The 26,283-nt window shown below is 34.8% G+C and overlaps 3 protein-coding genes across 10 annotated transcripts; 2 read left to right on the forward strand and 1 right to left on the reverse strand.

The window, feature by feature from the left end:
* Positions 1-181: 181 nt before the first annotated feature.
* LOC140974119 (uncharacterized) lies at positions 182-2,392 on the forward strand. The gene is made up of 3 exons (XM_073437370.1): positions 182-526; positions 645-766; positions 2,015-2,392. The coding sequence occupies exons 1-3, from the start codon at positions 277-279 to the stop codon at positions 2,180-2,182; spliced, it is 540 nt and encodes a 179-aa protein (XP_073293471.1). The 5' UTR covers positions 182-276; the 3' UTR covers positions 2,183-2,392.
* A 790-nt stretch (positions 2,393-3,182) lies between these two features.
* On the reverse strand, positions 3,183-9,439 carry LOC140974120 (CDK5RAP1-like protein). Of its 3 annotated transcripts, none has more exons than XM_073437372.1 (4): positions 9,014-9,439; positions 7,387-8,441; positions 5,545-6,063; positions 3,183-3,418 (listed from the first exon to the last, which is right to left on the reverse strand). In XM_073437372.1, exons 1-3 carry the CDS (start codon positions 9,334-9,336, stop codon positions 5,555-5,557), a joined length of 1,887 nt encoding a protein of 628 aa, XP_073293473.1. In that variant the 5' UTR covers positions 9,337-9,439; the 3' UTR covers positions 3,183-3,418; positions 5,545-5,554. The 3 variants fall into 3 exon arrangements, with proteins under 3 accessions (XP_073293473.1, XP_073293474.1, XP_073293472.1); XM_073437373.1 differs by lacking the exon at positions 3,183-3,418 and adding an exon at positions 3,522-3,706 and having other exon boundaries at positions 5,542-6,063; XM_073437371.1 differs by lacking the exon at positions 3,183-3,418 and having other exon boundaries at positions 5,422-6,063.
* Positions 9,440-10,242: 803 nt separating this feature from the next.
* LOC140974121 (D-2-hydroxyglutarate dehydrogenase, mitochondrial) lies at positions 10,243-21,023 on the forward strand. Of its 6 annotated transcripts, none has more exons than XR_012174729.1 (15): positions 10,243-10,477; positions 10,887-11,260; positions 11,928-12,029; positions 12,831-12,878; positions 13,241-13,311; positions 15,140-15,258; positions 16,927-17,022; positions 17,116-17,225; positions 17,838-17,918; positions 18,641-18,741; positions 19,776-19,884; positions 20,037-20,132; positions 20,315-20,400; positions 20,468-20,593; positions 20,700-21,023. XR_012174729.1 is itself a non-coding variant. In XM_073437375.1 (15 exons), exons 1-15 carry the CDS (start codon positions 10,369-10,371, stop codon positions 20,796-20,798), a joined length of 1,728 nt encoding a protein of 575 aa, XP_073293476.1. In that variant the 5' UTR covers positions 10,243-10,368; the 3' UTR covers positions 20,799-21,023. The 6 variants fall into 6 exon arrangements, 5 of the variants coding, with proteins under 5 accessions (XP_073293476.1, XP_073293475.1, XP_073293477.1 ...); XM_073437375.1 differs by having other exon boundaries at positions 10,887-11,283; positions 11,960-12,029; positions 20,037-20,142; XM_073437374.1 differs by having other exon boundaries at positions 10,244-10,477; positions 20,037-20,142.
* The last annotated feature ends 5,260 nt before the right edge of the window (positions 21,024-26,283 follow it).

Genomic DNA, 26,283 nt, shown 5'->3' on the forward strand with positions numbered 1-26,283 from the left:
AATCGCAAATTATTCAAATTATTAGTAAAAAATAAATGCTTAGAATATAATCATATGATATATTAATAATTCATTAAAATTTATATTTTATTTAATAAAATAATTTACACTCAAATTCGACTCGAAATAAATTTAAACATATTTAAATTCGGTTCTAAATTTGCCATAAAAAAATACACCAACTACGCCGACGTGAACTTCATCCAACATCAACATTTCTCATTTAAGCCGTCGAAGTCGAGCTCCTCACAGGATCGAGAAATTCAGCTCAGAGCCATGGGTTTTGGAGCCCTAAGAGCCATGATCCGACCCGTAACCCGAATCCTCTCACCCGCCTCACGCATCTCCCAATCAAACTTCTCCACCACCTCATCGCCGGAGCTCCGCCTCATCTTCTTCCCCCTCCGCCGCAGTCACCCATGGATTCCACCGTCCACCGCTTTCCACAGCCTCACCGATACCCGATACCCCAAGCGCAGACCCATGGATAAACCTCGACGCAAAAGAGCGAGCTTGAAGCCCCCAGGTTCGAAATTAACGAAGCTTTTAACCTCCTTTTATGTTCTTAGTCTTCTACGACGGGAACAAATGTGAATTAATAGTAAAATGCAATCGATAATTTGTTACTGGGGAAAATTTGTTAGGGCCATATGCGTGGGTGAAATGCGTGCCTGGAGAACCGATACTTCCCAACCAACCGAATCAGGGAAGTGTGAAGAGAAGGAACGAGAAGAAGAGAATCAAACAGCGTCGTGCATTTATAATGGTATTTCTGTGTATAAATTCTTGTTCTTCTTACGCTTCCTTCATTTCGTTTCTGTTGATTTTTCTAAGTAGGTTTTAGGATTAAACTTCTGGCTATCGAAATGCAATGCATTGTATCCTAAAAAATATTGGGATGTCCTTATCTAGGTTCTGGAGTTGACACAACATCAAGAAGATAATGGGTGGGTTTGTTGTCTTATGTAAACCCCTTTGAATAGTTAAACTAATTTATAACTCATCGAAATCGAATTGCATGGCTCAGGCACTTGTTCTAACTGCAAAACAGTGTGTGTCCCTGGAACAAAAGTTAGAGGGTGATTGTAATGTGACTCTTATGTAGTGGTTCAAGCGTTGGAATTGGATTGTCTTGTCATATAGTACATTAGAGACAATTATTGCTTGCCAACAAACACCGGCTGTAGCACGGAAAACTTTTGTTTCATTAGAAAATATCATGTAGAATTATTGATATCACTTTTGTTTGTGTCTGCATTATGTTCGGCAATTAAAGAATCATGTGAGTTTGGTTTGCGATCATCTTGAAACAACTCTGAACATATGCATGATTTAGGGTCTCTTGTTGAGTTGAGCTGCCTTGCAAGTTGACCTCGAGTAAGAATTGACTTGAACATTAGTTTTTGCATGTTTGACTTGAAACGAAGCAGCACGTAAGCTAAATATGATGGTGTAATCGATTTACAATTCTGAACATGTATGATATATTCTAGTGCACATACTATATAAAAAATGCAAAATGTTTCGGTTTGCCTTCATTGAGTATGTGTGCATAGTGCAATTTGTCGTATGCTTATCGAGCTGGAGTTGAGAATGGTCGTAAAAGAGCCAAACGAACTAAGCCCCATGTTTCAACATTTTAACTTGAGTTCGAGCACAAAGTGTTGACTTATATATGAGATACTATCAAGAGTTGCACATTTGAATTTCTTGTCCTTCTCCGGATGCACAAAAACTTATTTTACTTCCCCTTCTCTTTTTGGGAACTAGTAATTAACTATCAGATTGTATAAAACTTTTTGTATTCTTCGAGATTCTAATTGCTGCTGCTATGCTGTCCTTAGATTTTATAGAACTTTTTGTATTCTTCGAGATTCTCATTGCAGCTACTATGCTGTCCTTAGTTTTGGTTTGTGCTATTCTGGTATAAGGTGTGCCAAATTCTTCATTGTTCTAGTGGTCTTGACTGGTTGTGCCCAGTTCGGATGAAAATCTGTATTTTGTCCCCATGCAGTCTGAAAAAAGGAAACGCAAAGCTCAGTTGCAAGAGGCTACAAAGAAAAAACTCATGAAACGGGTGGAGCGGAAGATGGCTGCAGTAGCGAGAGACAGAGCTTGGGCAGAAAGATTGATCGAGTTGCAACGAATTGAAGAGGAAAAGAAGGAAGCTGCAACTGCTTGATAAATCTCTATAATTTCCTACACATTTTAAGCTGGGAAGAGGATTTGAAACTCTTAGTAGTTACTCTTCTTGTTTGAGAAATCTTCAAATCCATGGCTTTTGAAAATTTCCTTTTTATTTAAGTTCTTTTCGGGTGTGCTTGGATCGATGAATTTCATTTAAATAGAAAATTTTGATTTGAAAATGATTATTAAACATGGATTTGCAATATCATCTGTCTCGGATACATTTCATAAATTATTGAAGATGCAGATTTGAAATTGTCGTTAAACAAGGGAAATATACAAGGGATTTTCTCATGCATCGACATTTATCAAATGCTCTACGTAAATGTCATGTAAATCAAATTCATAGCACACATCAAACTCTATAAGTTTTATGTCACTCGATCATAACATACTTTTCAACATTTTAACAAGTAGTAAGAGATTTGAGTCGATGTTTTTGACCGAGGATCACACTAGATTTACTCATAATCATTCGTAAACTTCAAACAAACACTCGAATTTATTTTGTTTTGTTTTAATTTGATGGTTTCGAACCTAAATCTGAATCACTAAGTTGTTTTTTATGATTTGAACCATACGTCTTGATACATATTCATATTTTTAATAGTTATCATATTGTTGTGACCAAATCATAGTATAAATGACAAATAATATTTGACTTAGTGATAAGTGTAAGATCTTAAAGACCACGTGTTCTTTGTTTTTTTAGTATATACATGTAGAGGGGAACGGACTAAGAACGCCAGTTAATCTGAGCAAGGAGTGAGACCAAATGAACTACAAGCTCGGCCTCGTGCTGACTTGGGTTCTAACCCCCCAAAATTCGGTCGAGCCATGCCACTAAGTTTTGGGATGTGTTCTTATTTCCTTCAACAACATATAATCGAATCTTTAATTTGTGGCTATTAATTATTAAGTAATAATTAATTAATAATTTAAAATAATACGGCGGGAATTTTTCATTCATAATATTATCACATGAATCTATCAAGTTTGATTTCTTTTTTTTTTTTCCCTACAAAATCTGACATTTGCAAAAAGGTGCTCCAATGTTTACTACATAACAAAACACTTGATTTCGTTGGGACCCAAAAGTACGGTTCCATACATATTGGGATCATTTCCATCCTCAAGACCCGAACAATCATAGGAAAAGATGCTATTACTAGTCTCCTTGCCTTGTTCTCCATGATCACTGTTAGTGGCATCCTTCTGATCTCATTATCATCTGCACAAAACAATAATCGTCTCCAAGGGGTGAACAATAGCCGAGTATGATAAAAATCGAAATAAAAACATGAATTGTATTGAATGATATATGGATGTAATGTATGATTAGGGTATATTCAAATGCAAGAGTAATCATAATAAAAGCTGTACAATCGATAAATGCAACACAATATCGGCTCGAGCAAGACAAGGCTCGGGTACACTGTCATAGTGAATAATTCTCCACCAGTCTAATATAGTGTGTCGACCAGGTACAGCTTTGTACTGTTCCAATAGTCACTTGAATCTACACACAATATCAAAGGAGTAACTACTGGGATCGAAACAATATAGAATGCAAAAAGTATGATGGTACCACTAGAACTAATTTATAATTGATTAGAGCCTAAAGCATGATGGTAATTTTGGCATGAGAAACTTAGCATAATAGGAAGAATCGGTTGCATTTCTCACACAAGAAAAGTGAAGAATTAGTAGCAAACACTGATGAGGACACCTATGTGAAATGGAAAGTCTATAGCCATACTGCATATATACCAGTTTATTTCCTTATTGAATGCATGATATATGTATAAATAGAACTGCGTATGACGTTATACCAGACGTTAAAAGCTAACTATTCTTTCGACGTATGTTTGAAGGTTTAATTTGAGGAGGAATGACTAAGAGGAAACTAATTCCTTCGGGTTGTTCCATGTATGTGAATGGAAAGCTTATAAATATTATATATATATACACGATATACATCAAATAAATGTGAAAACCATGTTAAATGGTGAACTAGACGAAGAAAAATATGGAGACAATGGAAAGCAAAATGCAAGGCTTTGAATCTTCGAAAATAACTTAAAATTGATCCTCGTTTTTTTTTAAAAAAAATTAAAAGTATCATCTTAGCATGACATAGATAAGTGAATTATTAGCATACCTTGAAGTAGCGTTTGATAGGTATGATAAGATAATTGATGATATATTATTGTGTGATAGAAATGAAATATAGAGATAATTAATGGAATGTAAAAATATATATATTTTTTATCGTAAGTGATTAAAATAGTGTGATTTTATATATTGTGATTGGTGTGATGATTAATGGAAGAATTAATTTTATATTTTAATAGAAATTTTCATAAATTGAATAAAATTATTTTCCTATTGAATATTAAGATGTTCTTATTATTGAATTTTAAAAAAATTATAAGTTAATAGATTATGGAATACTATAATTGTTATAAATAAAATAATAAGAATATTTAAAGTGTATTTTTTTCAAACTTGAGTTTAGAGGATGACCTGATTGTTATATTTCATTTTTAAAATAAAATTAATAATATTAAAAAATAATATAATAAATTTCCTTAAAAAACTGAATTTAATTTAATACATGACATTGATACATAATTTAATTTTAGTTGAAATGTGCACGTAATTTACTTTTGTGTAATTTAATATATAAATAGATAATTAATAGAATAAAAAAATTATTTAAATAAATTATAAAAATTTAATAAATACAAATTTGACACATCGGTACATGTAAATTCGTGAAACTTTCGAGGAAAAAACTATTTGTCGTAAATGAAATAGTGGTGAATATTTAAAAAAATGTTAATTTAATTGTAAAATTTAAAATAGATGACTAGAAATAGAGTTGTATTTGGTGCAGAAACAATGTTTCCTAACAATGTCTTATCCACGTTACAGAACAAAATATTCCCCAAATCGTTACACCCAAATATTTTCCCAAAACCATTCCCCCAATAATCCCAAAATAAAATTAAACATTGTGGCGGCTTATAGAATTTTGTTTAAGATTTTTCTTATTTTTTCCCTTTCAATAACATAACCAAATATTAAAAATATTTTGATTTTTTTTTAAAAAAAAACTTTAAAAAATTTGAGTTTATTAAAGTGATTTTTGATCTATGACTTGTGAATTCAGACAGTCCTTAATATGTACATAATGATTATGCAAAGAATGAATGACCACATAAGGCCTCTATGGTAGAATCAGTCGGGGCAAATAATCTAGGCAAATACCAGGGCGCTTGGGGCTAGGGGTTCGATTGGAGTCAATACCCACAGAATCACTTGATAGAAGAAACTGAAAAAAATTCTTACCACAGACCACAGTTCAGGTTCTCTCAGCACAGGCAACAGATTCTTCATGTGTGCTGACATAAAATGAGCTTAATTTAGTGATCGCAAGTGCCTCTCCGTGAAGAGATGCTCTTGTAGATTTCAGTATGCGAACTTCCACAAAGTCACCGACTTCAGGATTTCGCTTCCCATCATTCTTGATCATATCTGGGATAGGGATATTAGAAAACGATACTCTGTGGCCTCTGTCGCTTTTGCCAATGAGCTCCGTATCAGGCGCTCTCTTGTTGGTCCCTTCGACTAATACAAGTTGAATGGATCCTATCTTAGAGTCGTAGTGTTGACCTGTGCTCTCTCGGAAAGCATCAATAAGTTCGGTTAGCCTCCTCTGCTTAACAGAATCTGGAATATCATCAACATAGTTCCTGTGGGCATGGGTCTTTTCCCTCATGCTGTAAGCAAACATGTATGCCATGTCATAGACAACACTTCGAACTAAGCTTAGAGTATCTTGGTGATCCTCCTCTGTTTCCCCACAGAAACCTGTAATATCATTAGAAGCAAAGTGAGCAAATTCTTTAGAAGATATGGCAAACGCCAAAAAGGGAGTAGTCCTCACTTTGTTTCGCATTACAACAAAGTAAAAAATAAATTAACATGGCTTCATGTATTTTAAGGATGATCTAAATATCTCCAAGTACTATGTCAGTTTAAGCATGCACGTCGACAAGAAAAACAGGCCTTCCTCGGATTAAATTTTTAGAAAGAGGGTGGCAGCAGGGGACAGCAAATCACATCCTGCTAAGGCAACCTTATTTGAGTGGAATTATCCTAGGTATGCAACAAGCACATGATTAAATAAAAAAAATTAGTATTTTATATAGCTTGGAGTTAATTAGGAAATTTCACAGAAAATTATAGGCCAACGACGAACAAAAGGATCAAACTTTATGTGATTGTAATTTGTATAATGAGTGATGTTGTCAGGAAAACAAATTTGAAAAAAAAAAAAAAAAGCCCACAAAGAAAAATGTGTAGCATAAACGAGGGTGGTGATTCATTTGGACACATCCAAACTCAGAGGCAACCTTCTAATTTTAAGGGTGACCTGTGGTAATTCAAATGACAAGTCAGTATGAAATAAATTCAAACATAAAACAAAACAAAATGGATAGATGAAATATGGTGTTCCAATCACAGGATTTGAGAGATAGAGAAGTAGCAGCAACAAGAAATTCAAACAGGAAAGGCTAACATATTGCACATCCAAACTCAGAGCAACCTTCAAATATTTAGGGAGACTAATGGTAATTCAAAGACATGTGATACGATTCAAGTGGATATCAACATGTCAACATGAAATAAACTCAAATGTGAGGCAAAATAAATAGGATAGATGAAATGACACATAATTACAGAATCTGAGAGATGCAGACGTAGAAGCAATAGGATATTCAAGAGCAATGATAAGAACATGTTTTAACTAAGCAGGTGGATCAGGTAGGTTGAAAAACAGTAAATAGGCTAGAAACAAATATATGAATGATTTGCAAAGCAAATAGACATGTTCAGAAACTGCTATACTTACTGGGCTAAACAATATAGAACAAAGACTGGTAACTCAGACAAGTACAGATTCTTAAATAGAGCAAAACTTGAAGTGGGAATAACAAAGCTCAGTCTGACAAAAATCAATGATCACATCCACCATAAATAATTAAAGATAAAGTTTCACGGAAAATTTCCAAATTGTGCACAAACAATCAGATAACTCCATCAAGGGCAATAGTTATTTAGTATTCGGTAAATCCTCCACAAAGCAACAAAGGGATTGAGCAAAATGAATGTGATCGTAATGAAACTTACCACATATGAAATCACTGCTTATCCCAATATCAGGGATTATGGTTTTCATCTTTTTTACCAGATCAATGTATGCTTCCTGGGTATATCCTCTTCGCATCCTCTCTAATACAGTACTGCTCCCAGATTGTGCTGGTAAATGGATGCTTTTGCAGATATTATATCTGTCTCGCATAACATACAACAACTCATCAGGGAAATCTTTGGGGTGGGGGGAAGTGAATCTGAATCGCATCTCTGGAAATTCTACTGCAAGTCTTTCTAGCAGATCAGCGAAGCGCAAACCCATAATCTTGACTTTGCATGTGCTAGCAAATCCATCACTATACTTCCAGTTGATCCCAGATTCAACCTCTTCAACAGCAGATGTGTCATTATAACTATTCACATTTTGCCCAAGAAGTGTTACTTCTTTCACACCTTCCTTCCAAAGCTCTGCCACCTCTCTAACAATGGACTCCACAGGGCGCGATCGCTCTCTGCCTCTGGTGAAAGGAACAATACAAAATGAGCACATATTATTGCAACCCCTCATTATAGAGACAAATGCACTTATTGCATTCTTTGATATACGCACAGGATTGATATCAGCATAAGTTTCTTCTAGCGAAAGAAGAGTGTTTATTCCTTTCTGGCCTGAATCGACCTCCTCTAACAGACGTGGCAAGTCCCGATAAGCATCAGGCCCGCAGACAACATCGACCATCTTATCTGCATCCAATATTTTATCCTTCAACCTTTCAGCCATACATCCTAGCACAACCACCTTTGGAGGACGCAGGGACTCTGACCTCCCAGTGGCAACATTACTCTTCCAGTGTCTTTTAAGAAACCAAAAGTAATTAAGTCTCTGCCACACCTTTTGTTCTGCATTATCCCTGATCGCGCAAGTATTTATAAATATTATCTCTGCACTCTCAGGGACTTCCACAATTTCACCGTATCCAGCATTCTTCATGATGGATAAGACAATTTCCATATCATTGACATTCATTTGGCATCCATAAGTTTCATGGTATATGCGATCTCTTTGAAGAACATCAGACACAGTTTCAGAGCTAGAGAAACATAGATAAACCAAAAGTTGTAAGTTCCATTATCTGTATGACATATCACCACCAAACTTGTGTAAGATGTAACGTAAATATTCAAATTAATATGGCCACTCAGAAACTTTTAAAAGAAATAGGGACAAGCACTAGAATTGGCACACAGATTCTATTTATAATCTGTAAATCTCACCAACCATAGATAAGATTTCAAACCATTATTTAGCTGATCCACATCCTTCTTTTTCCATTTTCCTAATTCTTTTTCCGTTAATTCAATCCAGGGGAAACAAAAAACCTTCATCTTAGATATGAAATCTAATAGCCTTTTATTATGTACAGGTGAATCAAAATTCTTACACGCCAAAATAAGTAATCCGAGTGTATCTTAGATGGAAATGCTCGCTGCAACCTTGGCCTTTCATTGTTTGCTAAAAACACAATTTTGTTCATTTCTTTGCATTTTCAGCACTCCTTGTTTCACACGGCCACTAAATTAATTTAATTTCAAAATTCGGTTTCATTGATTTCTGCGTCTAAATCAAGCCAAATCACATAAAAATAGATTCGCGCTTACTTACTCAAGCTGAGTATCGGAAGCGCCAACGTCTCCAACAGCTGCAGTAGCATTTGGCATAAAATGGTGCAGACTTGAAATTTCTGAATGCTTGCGCCCTCCGGGTACCGTAGACTTCAAGAAACTTCTGGCGAATCTGATAGATAATGCACAGGGGTCCCGGCGGCTACGGGAAAACCGGTCGGCGGAGACAATCGGCGAACAACTTCGTGGGCAGGAAGTGAGAAACCTGAGGGTGATAATTGAACATCGTTTCTGGAGATTTATACAGTGGTGTTGACTCAAAACCGAAGACATAGTAGACGTTAGGGAAGAAGAAGACGCCATGAATGAAAGGAGAAATCTTGAAAGGTTGCTTGATTGGATTAGGCTTTAGCCCGAACGGGAACGGGCGCCGCGGCTGTGTCCTTGAACGAATCCAATCTGCCTAGATGTTTGCATCATACTCTTTAAATAAATATAAAAATAAATAAATTGCATATTTATATTATAAAAATAAATAACTGATATTTATTGTTTCTAATAATTAAATATTATTCATTATATTAACTAAATTGACTTTGTTATGCTTGTAATTTTATAGAAGTAGAACGAGTTTGAGACCGTTTCACGGATCTTAATATGTGAAACGGCTCAATCTTATAAATATTCACAATAAAAAGTAATATTCTTAACATAAAAAGTAATACTTTTTCATTGATAACTCAAATAAAGATCCGTCTCACAAAATACGACTCGTGAGACCGTCTCACACAATTTTTTGCTTAATTTATGATGTCGATGAACCATACATTTAAATAAGAGTTTTCTAAAAAACTATCATCTATATATTTTGAGTTTTTCTACTCAAAAAATATTTGAGACGAGTTAGAAATTAAGCTGTAATTCGAGTTTTGACTGGATTAGATTCATCGATAAATGTACAACCTAAATATTGACATCAATATGAGTTTTTTTTTTTTTCTTGAAAACATCAATATGAGTTAAGAACGTGATTAATTATTTTGAGGACAATAATCAAATTTTTAACTAAAACAAGACCAATACCATCATCCTATAAATAAATTACAAACATATATATTTAATATAATTGCTAAATTATTATACAAAATTCAGAAATTTACAAACTTATCTAGAAAAATCATAAATATTTTTTATAATTACATAATCATTTTCATGAATGACAGATAATACCCAATAATTTTACAAATTTTAACAAAATAATAACAAATATTTTCAATACAAAATGTTGGTAATCTCCGACAATGATTATTGTGTACTGACTGAATCTTCGGGATATTGCTGATAAAATCGCCAACTCCCCTCCCCGACCACTGAGCCAGTGAGGAATTTTTGGCAATGGAGAAGTGGAGATCGAGTTACCGTTTTCTCAGGCACTCTTCAGCCAACTTGTTCGATCGTCGAACGAACCGTAAATTCTTCAATTCGATTCATTCATCCTACTTAGGTGCCAAATTCTCATCTCATTGTTACTCGTATTTCTTGCATTATTGCTTAGGGCGACAATGGTTTCATCAATAAAATTAGAATTTTTTACATTATTGTGATATAATAGCTTTGAACATGTCGAGTCGATTCACTGTTTTTCCACCCATCCACAGTAAGTTTTAGTTGGTTTTCTTGCGTCTGCGTTGTGTCTGTGCTCAAATTTATTTATAGAATTGTGACATAGTTAAAAGGGTTTGCCTACATATAATCTGTGGGGTTGCCTAAGGTGATCAGCAGTTCAGATGGTTTCCCACTGCCCTGTGGAGAAACATTTCAAAACCAGAGTATGCTATCATTAGCATGGTTTTTGAAAAAAGGGTATTTCTGATTCATTTTTGTTAGGCCAATTACGCCTTGATTGATTGCAGGTCTTGTTAGTAATTTGACTTGGAACAGAGCCTATCACGTGTTCATGCGAGATGCTTGCAATCACAAACCATATTTTTTGATGGGTCGTAGCATCTTTGGAGTTTCTGTTAATGGTGTTCTGATACATTTGCAAAGATCTAATGGTACTGGTTGCAGAATTGAAAATCGCAAGTTTTCTTCCAAGGCCTCGATACCTCAAAGAAACAAGTCCTTTTCAGTTATTAATAGTGACGATATAAATTATTTCAAGAAGATAGTAGGGGATAGAGGTGTGGTTCAGGAAGAGGAGAAGTTGGATGAGGCAAACACAGATTGGATGCGGAAATACAAAGGCTCAAGTAAGCTAATGCTCCAACCTAAAAGCACGGAGGAAGTTGTTGTCAATTCTTCTATCAAGTGATATTCCTTATTATATTCAGTTCAAATGTTCTGAGCCTTGAATTTTTTGGGTTTTGCTTCACCCTGCTGGATTATCTGCTTATTATTTCTGTGTAATTTGAATGCATGATTTAAGTTTCATTGTATGACAAAGACTGATTATGTTATTAGTTGAAACTACAGCACGCATGATAGGTCACAGTTAAATGCGTGTAGTTTTAATTTGTATTAGAGAAGCGTCGATTCTTGATTAATTGTTTTTCTGGGAAATTAGGTGCTAGAGCCACTGTGTGGGTACTTTGGTTTATGGATTGTTGATATACTTATATTGTCACGATTTATGAATAAATTCTCTTTTTGTCATTTTTTCTTGGTTTCAAACTACAGTTTGACGATATTCTATTCCTTGTTGAGGAAGGAGGAAGAATAACTCTTTAATTAAAGATGAAGTATTTTCCTCAGATGCTGAATGCCATATAAGCAATTCCTTGCGCTTTGATGGAGTCACTTTCCTATACATATCTCTGATGAATTATTTTTCTTTTTTCTACTTATTTATTTCTTGTGAATTTACTGAATGTCTATGTAGTTGGTGAAATTGGTTTACTTTCTCGAGGATGTTCTCCTCTTCCAGTGATTGTTGTCCATCTTCCTCTGTATAGGTTTCTCAGATTCTTAAATACTGTAATTCCAGATGCTTGGCTGTTGTACCACAAGGAGGAAATACAGGTCTAGTGGGAGGAAGTGTACCTGTTTTTGATGAGGTATTAGCATATTCCTTTTTTTCCTTTTGATAAAAGACCATTCAAGTGGACTGTTATCTTTCTTTTATAGGTCAAAGCTTAAGTCACTCTCAAAGAAGAAAATCAAACCAATTGCTTATTATTAAAATTATCAGCACAAGGGATGATGAATGTTAGGAGAAAGATATTGACATGTAGCGAGAATTAGTATATTAGTAGTAGATAAATTGATCAAACTAATGTTTGCAAAATTAGAAGCTAACATGACCAGAAAAAATGGTTGGAAATTCAATTTGTGAAAAGAAACATTGAAGAAACCAACCAAAAACAAGATCAGAATAGAAGTCAATATCTCATCCATAATTTTATTCAGAGTGTAGGATCGAGCACTTGTCACTTTTGCAAAAGTAATAGCTAGTTGTAACAACGCAACTCCAATATTTTACACATACACGATCAAACACCATGTTTTGATCGTTCTCCTACTAAGGGTCATTATTGCTTCCAAAAATCTATTTCCAATAATTGCACTCCTTGCAATCACGCGAATCGAACACGTGACCCCATCCCCGATTTTTTAAATCGTACAACAGTCCAAAGATAAATGTTTTTAGCTGGGCAATTATTGCTTTGAGACAGTAGTTGAGTCAAGCTTTTTAAACTGTAGTTTGTACAACATTCCAAAGTGACATGTTGGGTACAAAATCTGCTTTCTTTGGCTAATGTGTGTTGGTGTGAAGTTTTATTGTTAGCATTTTTGTTGTTACAATTATTTCTATGCTGTAATGACTTTATTTAATCGTGTATCCTATTTATGCTCAGGTGATTATCAATGTCGGTTTCATGAATAATATCCTTTCATTTGACAAGGTAATGGTTGCCACGGCTAAGAGATTATTCCTTTCGAAAATAAAAGAACCATCGAGTTTTTGATTAATACATTGTTGTGCCTATCAGATTCCTAGATGAGTAGGCATTTATGCTTAGCACTTTTAGTGCATTTGACAACAAAGCTCATTTTTATAAATTTAATGATCCCGTGGATTGCTTTATCCTTTGTGCGTAGTTAGTCCTATCATCATCGCCCCATCTTTTTGTTTGGGAAACTTTAATCGGTGCCCCTTTTTCTTGAAATGATAAAATTTAAAGAAACTTTGGTTACTTTCATATTACATTTTTTATATTCAGTAAATTGCTTATGAAGTTTTGACTCGGTTTCATGAATGCTGAAGACTAGTGGTATACTGGTTTGTGAAGCTGGATGCATTCTGGAAAACCTGATATCTTTTCTGGATAATCAAGGGTACTTTTCTGTTCTTTGTTCTACTTCTCAAAATGTAACACTCCCAACTCTTAATTGACACATTTATGCATTGATGTCATAATATTTGATAAAAAAATAAATTTAATCTCCCTGAAAATGAGCCCCGATAAAACAACAAACTCAATATACTTACAACCTACATACTCCCATAGATTTCAACGTAATCTCCCCCCATGAGTTCAGATGCCTTGTTAATACAATAGTTATAAGTTAATTAAATCTACCTTTTAATTTCTTGAATGATTATTCGACTTTGCTAATAATATATCAAAATCCACTCATTACTATTTACTATCACTTTTTGATAAGTGTTGAGGGATTATATCATTCTAATGTGGAATATATAATATTTTGATTTAGTTAGATAATTTAAGATAAAAGACGCATATATCTAAGATAGAAGACACATGTTTATCATTTACGTATCAAGTTCGAAGTGATAATAAACACTTGTTGTGTCGGTCGGAATCCGTCGATCAAGTCTGGGAGAAAATAAAATTTAGAGTCGCATCTTGGACGACAAATTTGCAAGAGTACAATCATTTATGTATTTCAGATTTAGTTAGGGACTGGAAATTTGTATGGTCATGAGAATCGTGCGAAGATGTCCTTGCGTTGTGTTTTAAGTTAGTCTTCTTGTAACGTTGCCGCGGATTACTCATCCGCGCATATGGTGTAACCTCTCAATATTGTAATAAATTTAGTTTCCTATCAAAAAAAAAGATAATAAACACTTGTTATACTAATATATTTTTCTACATGGTATCAAAGCTTTAGGGTATTGATGAGAGAAAAAAAATAGAGATGATCCTTAGGATGCTGCACCACCTCCTTAAGTTTCAGCAGTGGCCACCAAAAAAAGTTCGTGTTTTTTAGATTTATTATGTGTTGCGTTAACCATTTAGCCTTCATTTAGAATTTCCAAAAAAGATCAAAGAAACTGTGTTGGTAACCCAGTAACAGGTTTGAAATCATCATTAGATAGTGATGTTCTAATTCAAAATTGAAGTGGTGTTTTTACCGTTCAGTGTTGCAGTGTCCGGATTGTCTTGAACATAGCTTAAGTCAGATCTGAAGTTCACTGCTGCTCAGATCTGTGGAGTGACAGAAACTTTAATATGTAGTCTCCGAGGAGGACTTCCTATCATAAAGGCTAAACAGGTTTACAATATAGTTGGGAAAATGCTTGGAGATGCAGCAAAGTTGCCTTTGTATTTGTTGTGGGCCATTGTTACCACCTTGCATCTTCTTAACTCCTATTTTCGGTTCTCCTTTCTCCAATATTTCGTGTCACAATTTTTTTACCCTCATATGCATCTCAACGTACAGGGTGAGCAATACGAAGTTGCAGCAACGTTCAAGATGAGCAATACGAAGTTGCAGTACACGGTGTATAGTAAATAGTAATTACTTTCAAAGGAGATGAGCAACATATAATACTGATTCGTAGTTCTATTACTAATATATGATGAATAGCACAAAGGACCAATCTCCAGTGGATAGTGTTGTCTTTTTCAGTATTGAGCAGCAAGGAACACTGGTTAACATTTTTAAGCATAATACGGCAAAACATAATTATGTGGTGAATTTCAATATTCTTGGCCTGGAAATGGATTAGAAGTCATGTAGCATCTCGTGGGGCCTGTTCTTACTAGAGAAATAGAGAATGACCGAAGCATATATCATTCTTCCTAAGTTCCTTGAAAACGTCAAACTCATACATATGAGTTTTTCTACAGTAATTATTTTTTCAGATAAATGCTCGATTGCAATTCCTAATTTCCTATAATTTATGCTTTTGTTTCAGATTTATTATGCCACTGGATTTAGGTGCCAAAGGAAGCTGCCAAATTGGAGGGAATATTGCAACTAATGCTGGAGGACTGAGGCTTATCCGGTTTGGTTCACTTCATGGAAGTGTTCTTGGTGAGTTTTTTCCATTTTTTTGTCAATATCCTACAATCTGTTTAATAATAATTGTTTGTGGATGGGTGGGTTGGTATTTTGATAACTGTAGAATCTTCTGAGATAAGACATGAACTGGGTCGAGTTATGTTTCTTTAATTCCAAATGGATTTTTACAGTCAACTTTCGTAGTTTCTATTTACAAGAAGAAATTCTGAAATTAGGGATGGTGCTTCCATATAAATTCTTCTAAGAACCAATTCGAGACAACTACTCAATTTGAATAAATTTACAAAGAGTAATTAATTTTGGACTGGATTTGGACTTGACGAACTGGATCTTTTGAATTGGAAAGGCAATGAACTTGGACTGGTTTAATTTAAACAACATTCAACCCCATTAGATTTTCAGGAATTTGACTTCATAATTTATTCGTTTTGCTTTTAAATGTTCAAGCTCAAACAAGATCCATTTTGTTGTTCCTTCTCCACTTCACTCTCCTCAGTCGTCTTGGGTTGCAATAGTAATGAAGGAATTTTTTTAAAGAGAAGAATAACGGTGCCAAAGTAACGCTAGGCACTTAAATGGAAAGGGATGCCTTCCTGTGGAAGAGTAAATTGAACGGGATGCCCTTCAGTTGCATCCATGGTTGAATATTTATCGAATAAAGGCATTATTTGGGTGTTCAAGAAATGAGTTCTAGGACTCTCATATGTCAGAGGTGGAGGAACTATTGGTTATTATCTCCCTCTTTCCATGTTCATTCCTTCTTTCTTTTATATATAATCTATTGAAATATATGTTGATAAGAGAATAGATGAGTCCTGTGAACTTGACTTATCTCTTGGTTTTCTTATTATAAGTCAGTTAGTTCATTGCTAGTTATTTTTCTTATTATTCTTCAAGTTTTACATTTGACAATGTACTTCAACTACTTTAGCCTCACATCCAACTGTCATTCTAAGAGGCCGGGACTCTAAAGAAACTTTCATATCTGGTGAGTATGATACCATGTGGTTAATAGAGAAATATGGCAAAAAAAGGAGAAGGAAACACAAATCTTATTCCTTATCAAATGAAGAATATACAATGCAAATATATATAAAATTATCCTACCAAACTTTCCTGAATAAACTGATCTAATCTTTTCTAATTGAACTTTAAAAGACAAAAGATAAAGATAAATATTCCTATTGTAACTACTAATAAGATAATACAATCAATATTCAACACTTTATATTAAATCCTGCCCTAATCCATTTTTTCTAATTTATTCATTGAAAAACCTGCCAAATTCCGGCGAATCCCCCATTGCGACTTTTGAAGCCTTTTAGCCGTGTTGTACAATTCTAGCTGGTGAGTATGCTGCCTAGTCTTTTTCATCTCCATGCACATGCATCTGGTATGACTCAAGCCTAACACTGAAATTACAGAAAACCAACTGCCTCACATCAAAGAAATTGGTTTGCCACAACTTTAATTTCGGCATCTTCTTCTTGGCCATCTTTTATTGACTTACTCTTTTCTTCACCTTCTGGATTGTGCTCAAAACTGCTTCTATATATATTTTTAAGCCTGTTTTCATTCAAAGTTGCTGCTATGTAGAGACTTCTTGTCCGGTTTGGAGCTTGTATAGGTCTATTTCTGTTTTTCTGCAGTCATGAACTCTACATTTTGCTGAATTTACAGGCCTTGAAGCTGTTTTAGCAAATGGTACTGTGCTCGATATGCTTGGAACTTTACGCAAAGACAACACTGGCTATGACTTGAAGCATTTATTCATCGGTGAATGCACTCTGAAAGAGTTGTTTTTTTTATGTCATGTTGACATGCATGAACTATTTTTGGCTCACTGTGGCTGCTACCTGTTTTTCATAGGGTGTGAGGGGTCTTTGGGAATTGTAACAAAGGTTTCTATACTTACCCCAGCAAAGTTGTCAGCAGTAAATGTTGCATTCCTTGCTTGCAAAGATTACGCTAGCTGTCTGGTAAATTCTGTTTGCTTTGGAACCTTAGTAATCTGAGGTCTCTAAGCTTCCATAAATTTGATAGAAATTTCTTTGCATACTTGTTTTCTTCTCGGTGATTTGTGATTTCAGATATATGCTGATTGCCATGTACATTTACTTCGTGTTTGTTCATTTTAAATCAGCATTTTTATCCACACCTTCATCCACTTTTAGATGATTGGTTTCTGAAATTATAATTTTTGCCCAATTTGTGTTTTGGTCCTCTGAGTATTTGGATTTGGTCCTATAATTTAGGTATGTTTTGATTTATAGTCTTTTTTTGTCAGAGTACTGACGCGACGCCGGGTAATACTGAGATGACACTAGAAAATACTGACATATCACCGAGAAATGATAGATGTGTGCAGCACCAAATCAGCATTCCATAAAAAATTGCTAAAACTAAAACACAATCTGATAAATTGAATACTTACAAGATCAAAACACAAAATGAACAAACTTACACGACCATTTTGGCTATTTTTCCCCACTATTATCCTCTAACACATGTGGCACTTCAGCAAATCCTTATTTGTGATGATATTGTGAGGAGTTTACACCGAATGGTTTGGTTATTTTCTGTTCCTTCAGATCCTTTTGTCCGAAGCCAAGAGGAAGCTTGGAGAAATTCTATCTGCATTTGAATTTTTGGATATAAATGCTATGAATCTGGTAAGGCTCCTTTTTGCGTAGACTAATATATTTCAATTTAATTTACATTTGTGGATATTATGTGTTTTGTTGTCAGACTGTAGTTAAACCGGCTTTGCACTTGGTTGATTGGATAAAAAAAATTTCATAATAAATAGACCTTTTTTTGCAAAGAAAAACTCTGTATATGTTCTTAGAAGCCCTATGTTGATCAACTGGCTCTTTTCCCTTCCATCTTGTCTCCTCATGCATTACAAAGTGCACACAACACCAATCCATAGTGGAAAAACAACTTGTTACTGTACGAGTGATGAGAATATGCCGGAAGAAACAATCAATACCGGAAGAATGAACTAGATAGTGATAGACCATGAGAAGATCCTATTTTAATGGAAGAGTGGCTTATCTTGAGGCCGTTCGACATGGATCAGTGGCTAATCATTTTTAAGCTTATTAAGAATAAATATTGTTGGTTGTGAATTTAAATGTTCTTCAGTTGAAACATGTGAACATTTTTTTTGTCAAAATTACATGAAGCACACAAGATTATGATCCGAGCATACAGCTCTAATTGGTTACAAAGATTCAATTTTGTTAGTTTACAGCTCTAATTGGTTGTGATGATGTTTGTAAGTTTTGCTTGGTGTCATCGTTGACTTTATTCCTGGCTACCAACAAATTTGTTTTGGAAAAAGCGGTAGTTCCTAATGTTGCATAGCTTACACTGGGGCTCTGGCTGACAGGTTTTGAAGCATTTAGACGGTCTACGTGACCCACTGCCTTCCTCAGCTCACAATTTTTATATTCTGATTGAAACCACAGGCAGCACGGAATCTCATGACAAGTAACTTCTATCTACTTGCAAGTATCAATCTTTCATGTTGTGACATAATATAATTTTTTTATTACAAAATCAAATCTTGATTACCATAGATGGGCCCTTGGGAACTATTAGCTTGATTTCTTTTTTAGTTATGCAAATTTTCCCATAGGTAGATGTTATCGTGGTTACTGTTCATTTGCATAGTAACCGTGATTTTTATTTTTTGTCCCGATAGATTTTAAACAACCATTTAGAATGTTTGTGAAGCGACAAAAAATATAGCACTCAAGAACAATAAAAGATATGAATCAAACACAGCAAGAATTCTGGAATATAAAAAAGAATTCTGGAATATAAGCTGTAAGGGTATTGATAGTTTTCTGAAATAAGAAAAAGAATTTACTATCCGCTCTCACTCTAGAAGAAAGATCCTCCTTGCCCCCTTAGCAAAGCTAGAAAAACACTCAGCAAAATTCTGATATATCCCTCTACCCACATCTTCCCCTCCTTTTATTCCCACTCCCATCCATAATGAATTACTCCCCCTGCCTCGCGTGTTTCTTGGCTCTTCTTTGATAAATTTAGTAAAAAATGTGGGCCTCTTCTCTTGGGTTTCCATTTTTGGCCCAACAGTATTAGTGCTTGGGCATGAAATAATTCTTCCCGTATCAGTTTGAATATAAGAAAAATAGTGAAGACTGTTGCAAAACAAGAAAGGATTCATGGTAGATTGCAATCCATAACATATTTATACAGACGAAATATAATAGGAAAATATAGTGGAAACACTTTATAACAGTCAAATCATATCAAAGATATATCATAGTCTTCATAATATCAGATCTGATTTTATAACACACGCCCTTGATCGCTGGTAATTGTAAAAGATAGTGAAGCTCATTGTCAGCTTTAAGATACCACCATCATATACTTGTGCCACTTTATATTGTGATACTACTCGGTTTTTTTTTTTTTTTTTTTTTTTTTTTTTTTTTTTCCTTCTGTCGATGAACCACTCTTTCTTGTATTTGTACCATTTTGCCCTGCATGATCAGAGAGAAGCTAGAAGCATTCCTTCTTCATTCCATGGAAAGTGAATTGATAATAGATGGCGCTCTAGCACAAGATATAAATCAAACATTGTCATTTTGGGCTATTCGTGAGGTAATTCTTTTTCTTTCCCTTTTGTGCTGGTACAGGCCTAATATCTGAACTAAATATTTAAAGTCAGTAGCGATCATTTTAAAAACAGCACCAAATAACAATATTATTTCTTTTCTTAAAGAATAATCACTTTAAATCCTTTAAGTTTACAGGGAGTACCCGAAGCTTTGATGAAGGCTGGGGCTGTATATAAATATGATTTGTCTTTGCCTCCAGAAAAGATGTACGCTCTTGTTGAGGAAATGCGGGTGTGTCTTGGTAATCACATGATCTTAAATCATTCAGAATTTTTCACGCATTTCTCGCAAACTATACTGAAATACCTTTTTGTGATGATGAACACCAAAATCACACTATCGTAGCAGCTGTCAGTTGGAGAATCTTAAAATAATCTTTGTGCTTTCACCAAGTCGCGTGTTCTGTTTTCCAGGTTCTGCAGCAAATGTTGTAGCTTATGGCCACCTTGGGGATGGCAACTTACATCTTAATATTTCAGCCGAACAATACACTGAGACTGTAATGACCTTTTCCCTGGTACATTTTGCCATTTGAAATAACTCGCTTTAATGGGCAGTTATTACAGATATTATCAAAAATCGAACCCTTTGTGTACGAATGGACATCTAAGCACCATGGTAGCATAAGTGCTGAACATGGCCTTGGATTGATGAAAGCGAGTAAAATTCATTACAGCAAGTCTGCTGAAACTGTAAGCATATCCCTCCTCATTTGTTGCATCGGTTTATTTATATTGGTTTCATTAGTGCGAGTTTTAACCCCCTAGTGATATTTGAAATGAATTTTTCCATCTGCAGGTGCAGCTAATGTGTGCCATCAAGAAACTACTCGATCCGAATGGGATACTTAACCCATACAAAGTTCTTCCGGAATCTGTGTTACATGACGGCACGTAAGATTATTTTTAATCAAGATCTGGTGTGTTCACTGTACCAAAATTTTTGCTGACTAATATGAAAAAGCCATCTTCGGTAGGCTCAGCCAGCTCGGCTAGGGGCTCGCCTAATATGTGTCATCAAGAAACTACTTGATCCGAATGGGATACCTTAACCCATCCAAAGTTTAGGTTGCAAACTAAATGTGAACTTGACAACCAATGGCAAGTAATAATTTTTAGTCCATTTTTGTTACTGGAAATCCTCTGGGTATGGAAAATGCCATCTTCTGCTCCGCTCAGCCGGCTCGATCAACTCGGCTCGGCTCGGCTCGGCTCGGCTCGGCTTCAAAAAAGTAGGGCCAGAAATTCAAATTATAAAACCCCCAATATCCAAATTAAAGCATAATTAAAACCCCCAATATCCAAATTAAAGCATAATTCACTTTCAGATATTATAATATTAAATATTTCAAAAATCATTCGTTCCCACCAAATAAACAGATGACATCACTTTCTGCCTTTTTAGAACGCTCCGTCTAGTGAAACATTAATTTTTAAATTATTTTAAGTTGAGAACAAACCATCAATCGTCCCGGTCTGCCCGGTAAGTAAGCTGTTTTCGGTTGAAAATAAATGGACAGACAAAATGGACAATGGATAGAAGATGGATAATGTTAAGGGGAAAAAATCAAATATCAATTTTTTTAAATCTAAATTTGAGGTAGATTCACTACATAGTTTGCATTACATCTATACTATCTTATTATAGATCAGAGTTATGTTACTAGAAGTGGAATATAAAGTATGCATTTAATATGTTTTTCTGAATTACAATTCATTTTTTCTTATGTTGAAATCATATCTCCCTAGTTGCGTTGCTCTGTGTGACCATCTCGTACAATTTTATTAATAAAAAAAAGTTTCATTATGAATATTATTAAAGTAACCGATCTATATATATATATATCCTTTTACGCAATCTAAATAAAAAGTATAGTTTTATTTTCACACAATAAATTTATATAAATCATCTACGAATTAATTATTGGAATTGACCGCCGAAAGGGGGACAAAATTAGGTCAATCTTCGAAGATGATAAATCATGTGAAGTCGAGTAGAAGAACTACTCCGATTTTGGTTATTATTTTTTACTTGGTCTCTTAACTAATATTTTAACACATTTCAAGTTGTATGCTCTTTTAAATTTGATAATTTTTTCATGGTTTTTGAAACCTCTGAAAATCCTACCTGACTTGAAAATGGTAAAATCGACTTGTACCCAACCTGAGCTCAATTATCCTTGGCTTGAGAATCACTCCTCAGTATGACGATTGTGGAGAAGTTCAACACGGCATGTCCGAACAGCTTACCTAAGTGGATCCGGATTTAAACTCATGGCAATAAGGTGGTGGGCAAAGTCCTCTGCCATAATCCCAAAAAAATAGATTTATACCATTCAAACTACAAATTACCAAAGATGAGATAAGATCAGACCAAATCTCTTATTTAATTTACTCTACTTAGAGTTTTCCCATACCAGGCACTTGCCTTTCCTTGCTCTAGAAATACCAAGTACCACCCTTCATTACTTCATTCACTCATTGTTTTACACAAACATTAGTATATTTTCACTACTTAAGTTTGTTCTTTGGACTGACTCAAATATTGGAGAGATCACGTCGGAAACACTTCCGACGCCACCTAACGTTTGTTCATCAATGCAGGATTCAGTTCGGCTACTTCCCGACAAGGGGATTTCTACCCGGTCGGATACCATCATTTGGTGAATTTGGCTCATCAGACCGAACCCTATGTACGAGAATTTTTTAGCATCATCAGTTTTAAATTCATTCCCTATCTCAAATAAAAAGGTTGATTTCGCTTTTCATGGGAGAAAAAACTAGATAAATCAAGTAAAACTAATTCTTTATTGGAGCTTTGATGCGAATCGCGTGATTAATTGAGATGACATGATCTCTCTATTGCATCTAGATATTATTTTTGAAATCTCAATTTAATTTAGATAATTCATTACTTCGTCACACCCTGTATCACGCTCCGGGCCCAGACCCACACAAACATGACTGCACAGTGGACCTTATAGCAACTACTTCGAGCTCGTCATTAACGAAAATAATTAATCTAAATTGATTTATGAGTCATTTTATCTCATTATAAACTTATTTAAATATCCATTTTTTTTTAATATAGGACAAGAGTATTACACCTTGATTAAAGTATTTTCCACCCATGTAATCTCAAATTCCACTTAGATATAATGTTTGTTTCAACAACGAACATAATTATAAGTGTGAGGTGTTAATCAATCCAGTGTGCTAAAGTGACATCAAAACCAGTCATCACCAATATATGTGAGGCGTTTTCTGGCTGACTGTAAAGATCAAAACAAAAAAAAACATATGCATTGTAGTTTGAGATAATAGCAGAGCAAGAAAATACTTCACTTGTATTATTGCTTCAAAAAATAATGGTTAGATACAATGAATTTATAGACTCCTAAGTTAACTAAATTCTTAAATTTAAGGGATAACTAGATACCGATAATTCTAATCCTAAACATTCAAATAAAAAAGATAATGCAAACAAGATCATATCAATCTAGATAAGCTGATGATAATCCTATCAATCTTGATAAGACAAGGATAATACAATATTCTACATGCATGTAGATAACCGACTGAACTGAGTAGTTAAAGACATAAGATTATCTCGCATCAGGCTCACCAAGAAAGAATCAATCCATTGGAAAAATACCCGACTATCAAGAAGTGATTCTTCAAGGGTGTATACTGGAAAAAAGGATATACAAGAGTGAACAATATGTTCTTGTGAGGGTGTGTGTTGCGGTTGGTGTAATTTGTATCTTGAACTCACACATTCTAGTGGATTTGTTTCTCCCTCACGTGGATGTAAATCAAATAGATCCAACTACGTAATTCTGAAATGTTTGAGGTAAAAGCCACTGAACCATTGGTTTGTGAACTCAAGAAATCGATACATAGCTTAAAACAAGCCCCTAGACAGTGGTATAGGAAATTTGATGAATTTATGATAAAACTGTTAGCCGAATTGCTAATAACAAAAATATAGAAGTAGGGAACAAAAGCAATCTCGTAAAGATACATACAGAGCGGCATCTTAATGAGCTATCTTTATCTAATTATACTCAATATAGTAATCTATAAATGAAAACTTTTCGAACCACTGTCAATGAGTAAGTATATACATGTTCGACAGAGGGAATTCATCCTTTGAGCAGGTCTTTTTGAGGTCTCGGTAGTCGAAAATCAAAACATTATACGAAAATGAGCATACTATTGAAAGTATGGATATCGTGTATAAAATAACAACAATAAAACAGTAAATCAAACCGAGTCCTGTATGAAGTACCTGTACGAAGTACAGTTTCCTTAAAACAGATTTGCCCCTCCGACAGTGCTTCGAGGATCTCGTCAGACAATTGTTTCCCAGGATACAACGGCAAAACCTTGCAGCAATTTAGCACGAAGTAACTACACCGGCGAACCGAAAACATACCTTCACTTTATCACCGAGATTTAATGGAGGCCAAATGGAAAGCTAACAATATGAAATACAAGAGAATGCTTGAAAGAGATCTTTAGTGTAAAAACCATTTTTATGCATATGAAATGAGGAAATGATCACACTATTTATAAGCCTCAAAATGCACACCAAGAGTAATGCAAGATTAATTAACACAATTAATCTTCACATTAACTCAAGAATATGAAGAGCCAAAAGTCTTCAATTAACTCAAGAATGCGAAAAGTCAAAAGTCATTTCTACAATTATGAGCCACAATTAACTTAAGAATGTGGAGAGCCAAAAGACACTCTCACATTCATGAGACATAATTTTTATTCAAACTCTAAATTTGATTCAAATTTCCAACAAAAACATAGCTTCAAAAGAAGTGAATATGACTGGTGTGTCTATCACAAGAAGCTGTCAAATGGAAATAATATCTATTTGCTACTGTATGTTGATGATATGATCTTGGTTCGTCCAAGAAGATCCTTGGAATGGAAATTCACTGAAAAAGAGCAAGAAGGTCTCTTGTTACCACACAAATAGGTTACATATAGAAGGTCTTGCACAATTTTAATATGTATGACTCAAAATTAGTAAAAAGCCCTTCGGCAAATCATTTCAAATCTCTGCCTCTCAGATCCCTCAAACTGAAGATGAAAAGAATTATATGGAATTCATACCATATGCTAGTGTTGTGGACAGCTTAATGTATGCCATGAGTTGTACCAGGCCAGACCTTGCACATGCCAATAGCCTAGTGAGCAGATTCATGTCCAATCCTGACAAAGAACATTGGATGGCACTCGAGTGGATATTAAGATATGTAAAAAGATCTATAGGTCTTGGTTTATAGTACTCCAGATGTAGTGAAGACGAGGGGACAGTATGTAGATTCAGACTTTGCTACAGTATGCTAGAAATCGATGCTTCAACCATTGCACTATCCACAATGGAAGCTGAATACATTGCGGTCACTGAAGGAGTGAAGGGATGTGGTTTCAAGGATTCTTGAATGAGCTAGGAATAATTCAAGACTCAGTTTGCATCCATTGTGACGGTCAAAGTGCAGTGCACTTGTCTAAATATCAAGTTTTTCATGAATGATCGAAACACATAGATGTTAAGCTACACTTTGTTCGAGAAGTAACTGACACATGAAGGATACAAGTGGTGAAGATTAGCATACTTGATAATCCAGCGGACATGTTCACAAAGGTGCTCCCGATTAACAAGTTGCAACACTGCTTGAACATAATCAATTTAAAAGCTGAGGCAGAAGTAGAGCCTTGAAGATAAGGCCATGAGGGAGGAGCAATGAGCTAGAGTAGAATGAGGATTGATAACAAGGTGGATGTGTTAATCAATCCAGTGTGCTGAAGTGGCATAAACTCCTGTCAGCACCAATATACGTGAGGCATTTTCCGGCTGACTCATGAGAGAGTGCAAAGAACAAAACAAGAAAAAGCATGCATGTATATAACCGACTGAGCTGAGCAGTTAAAGACAATATTATCTCTCATCAGGATCACCAAGAAAGAACCAATCCACAGGAAAAATAGATCGAATGTATCGAACCACGTAATTCCTTGTGTTGTTATCTTGTGATGCTTGTTATTTGATTTCGTATTTCTTGAATCTATGATAATCCAACTAGTTTATAATCCCACTGCACTTTTTTGCACTCAATTCTGCGGTAATATAGAGTCTAAGTTCTGGTAGTATTCACAACAATAAGTGAGCGGATCATTGAGATAAAACATTTTGTAACAGTCCTATATTTCATAGTTCAATCAAATAAATTAGTGGAAGCCATAATTAGGACACATTTAATATGCTTCATTTATTTATTATGACTCAATCTTGATGGCCTCTTTGTACACTTGTCTCAAGGTTGGTCAATAATCAATAAAGTTAATACTCGAAACCTAAA

Source organism: Primulina huaijiensis, chromosome 3 (genome assembly GCF_012295235.1).
Source record: "Primulina huaijiensis isolate GDHJ02 chromosome 3, ASM1229523v2, whole genome shotgun sequence".
Taxonomy (NCBI): Eukaryota; Viridiplantae; Streptophyta; class Magnoliopsida; order Lamiales; family Gesneriaceae; genus Primulina; species Primulina huaijiensis.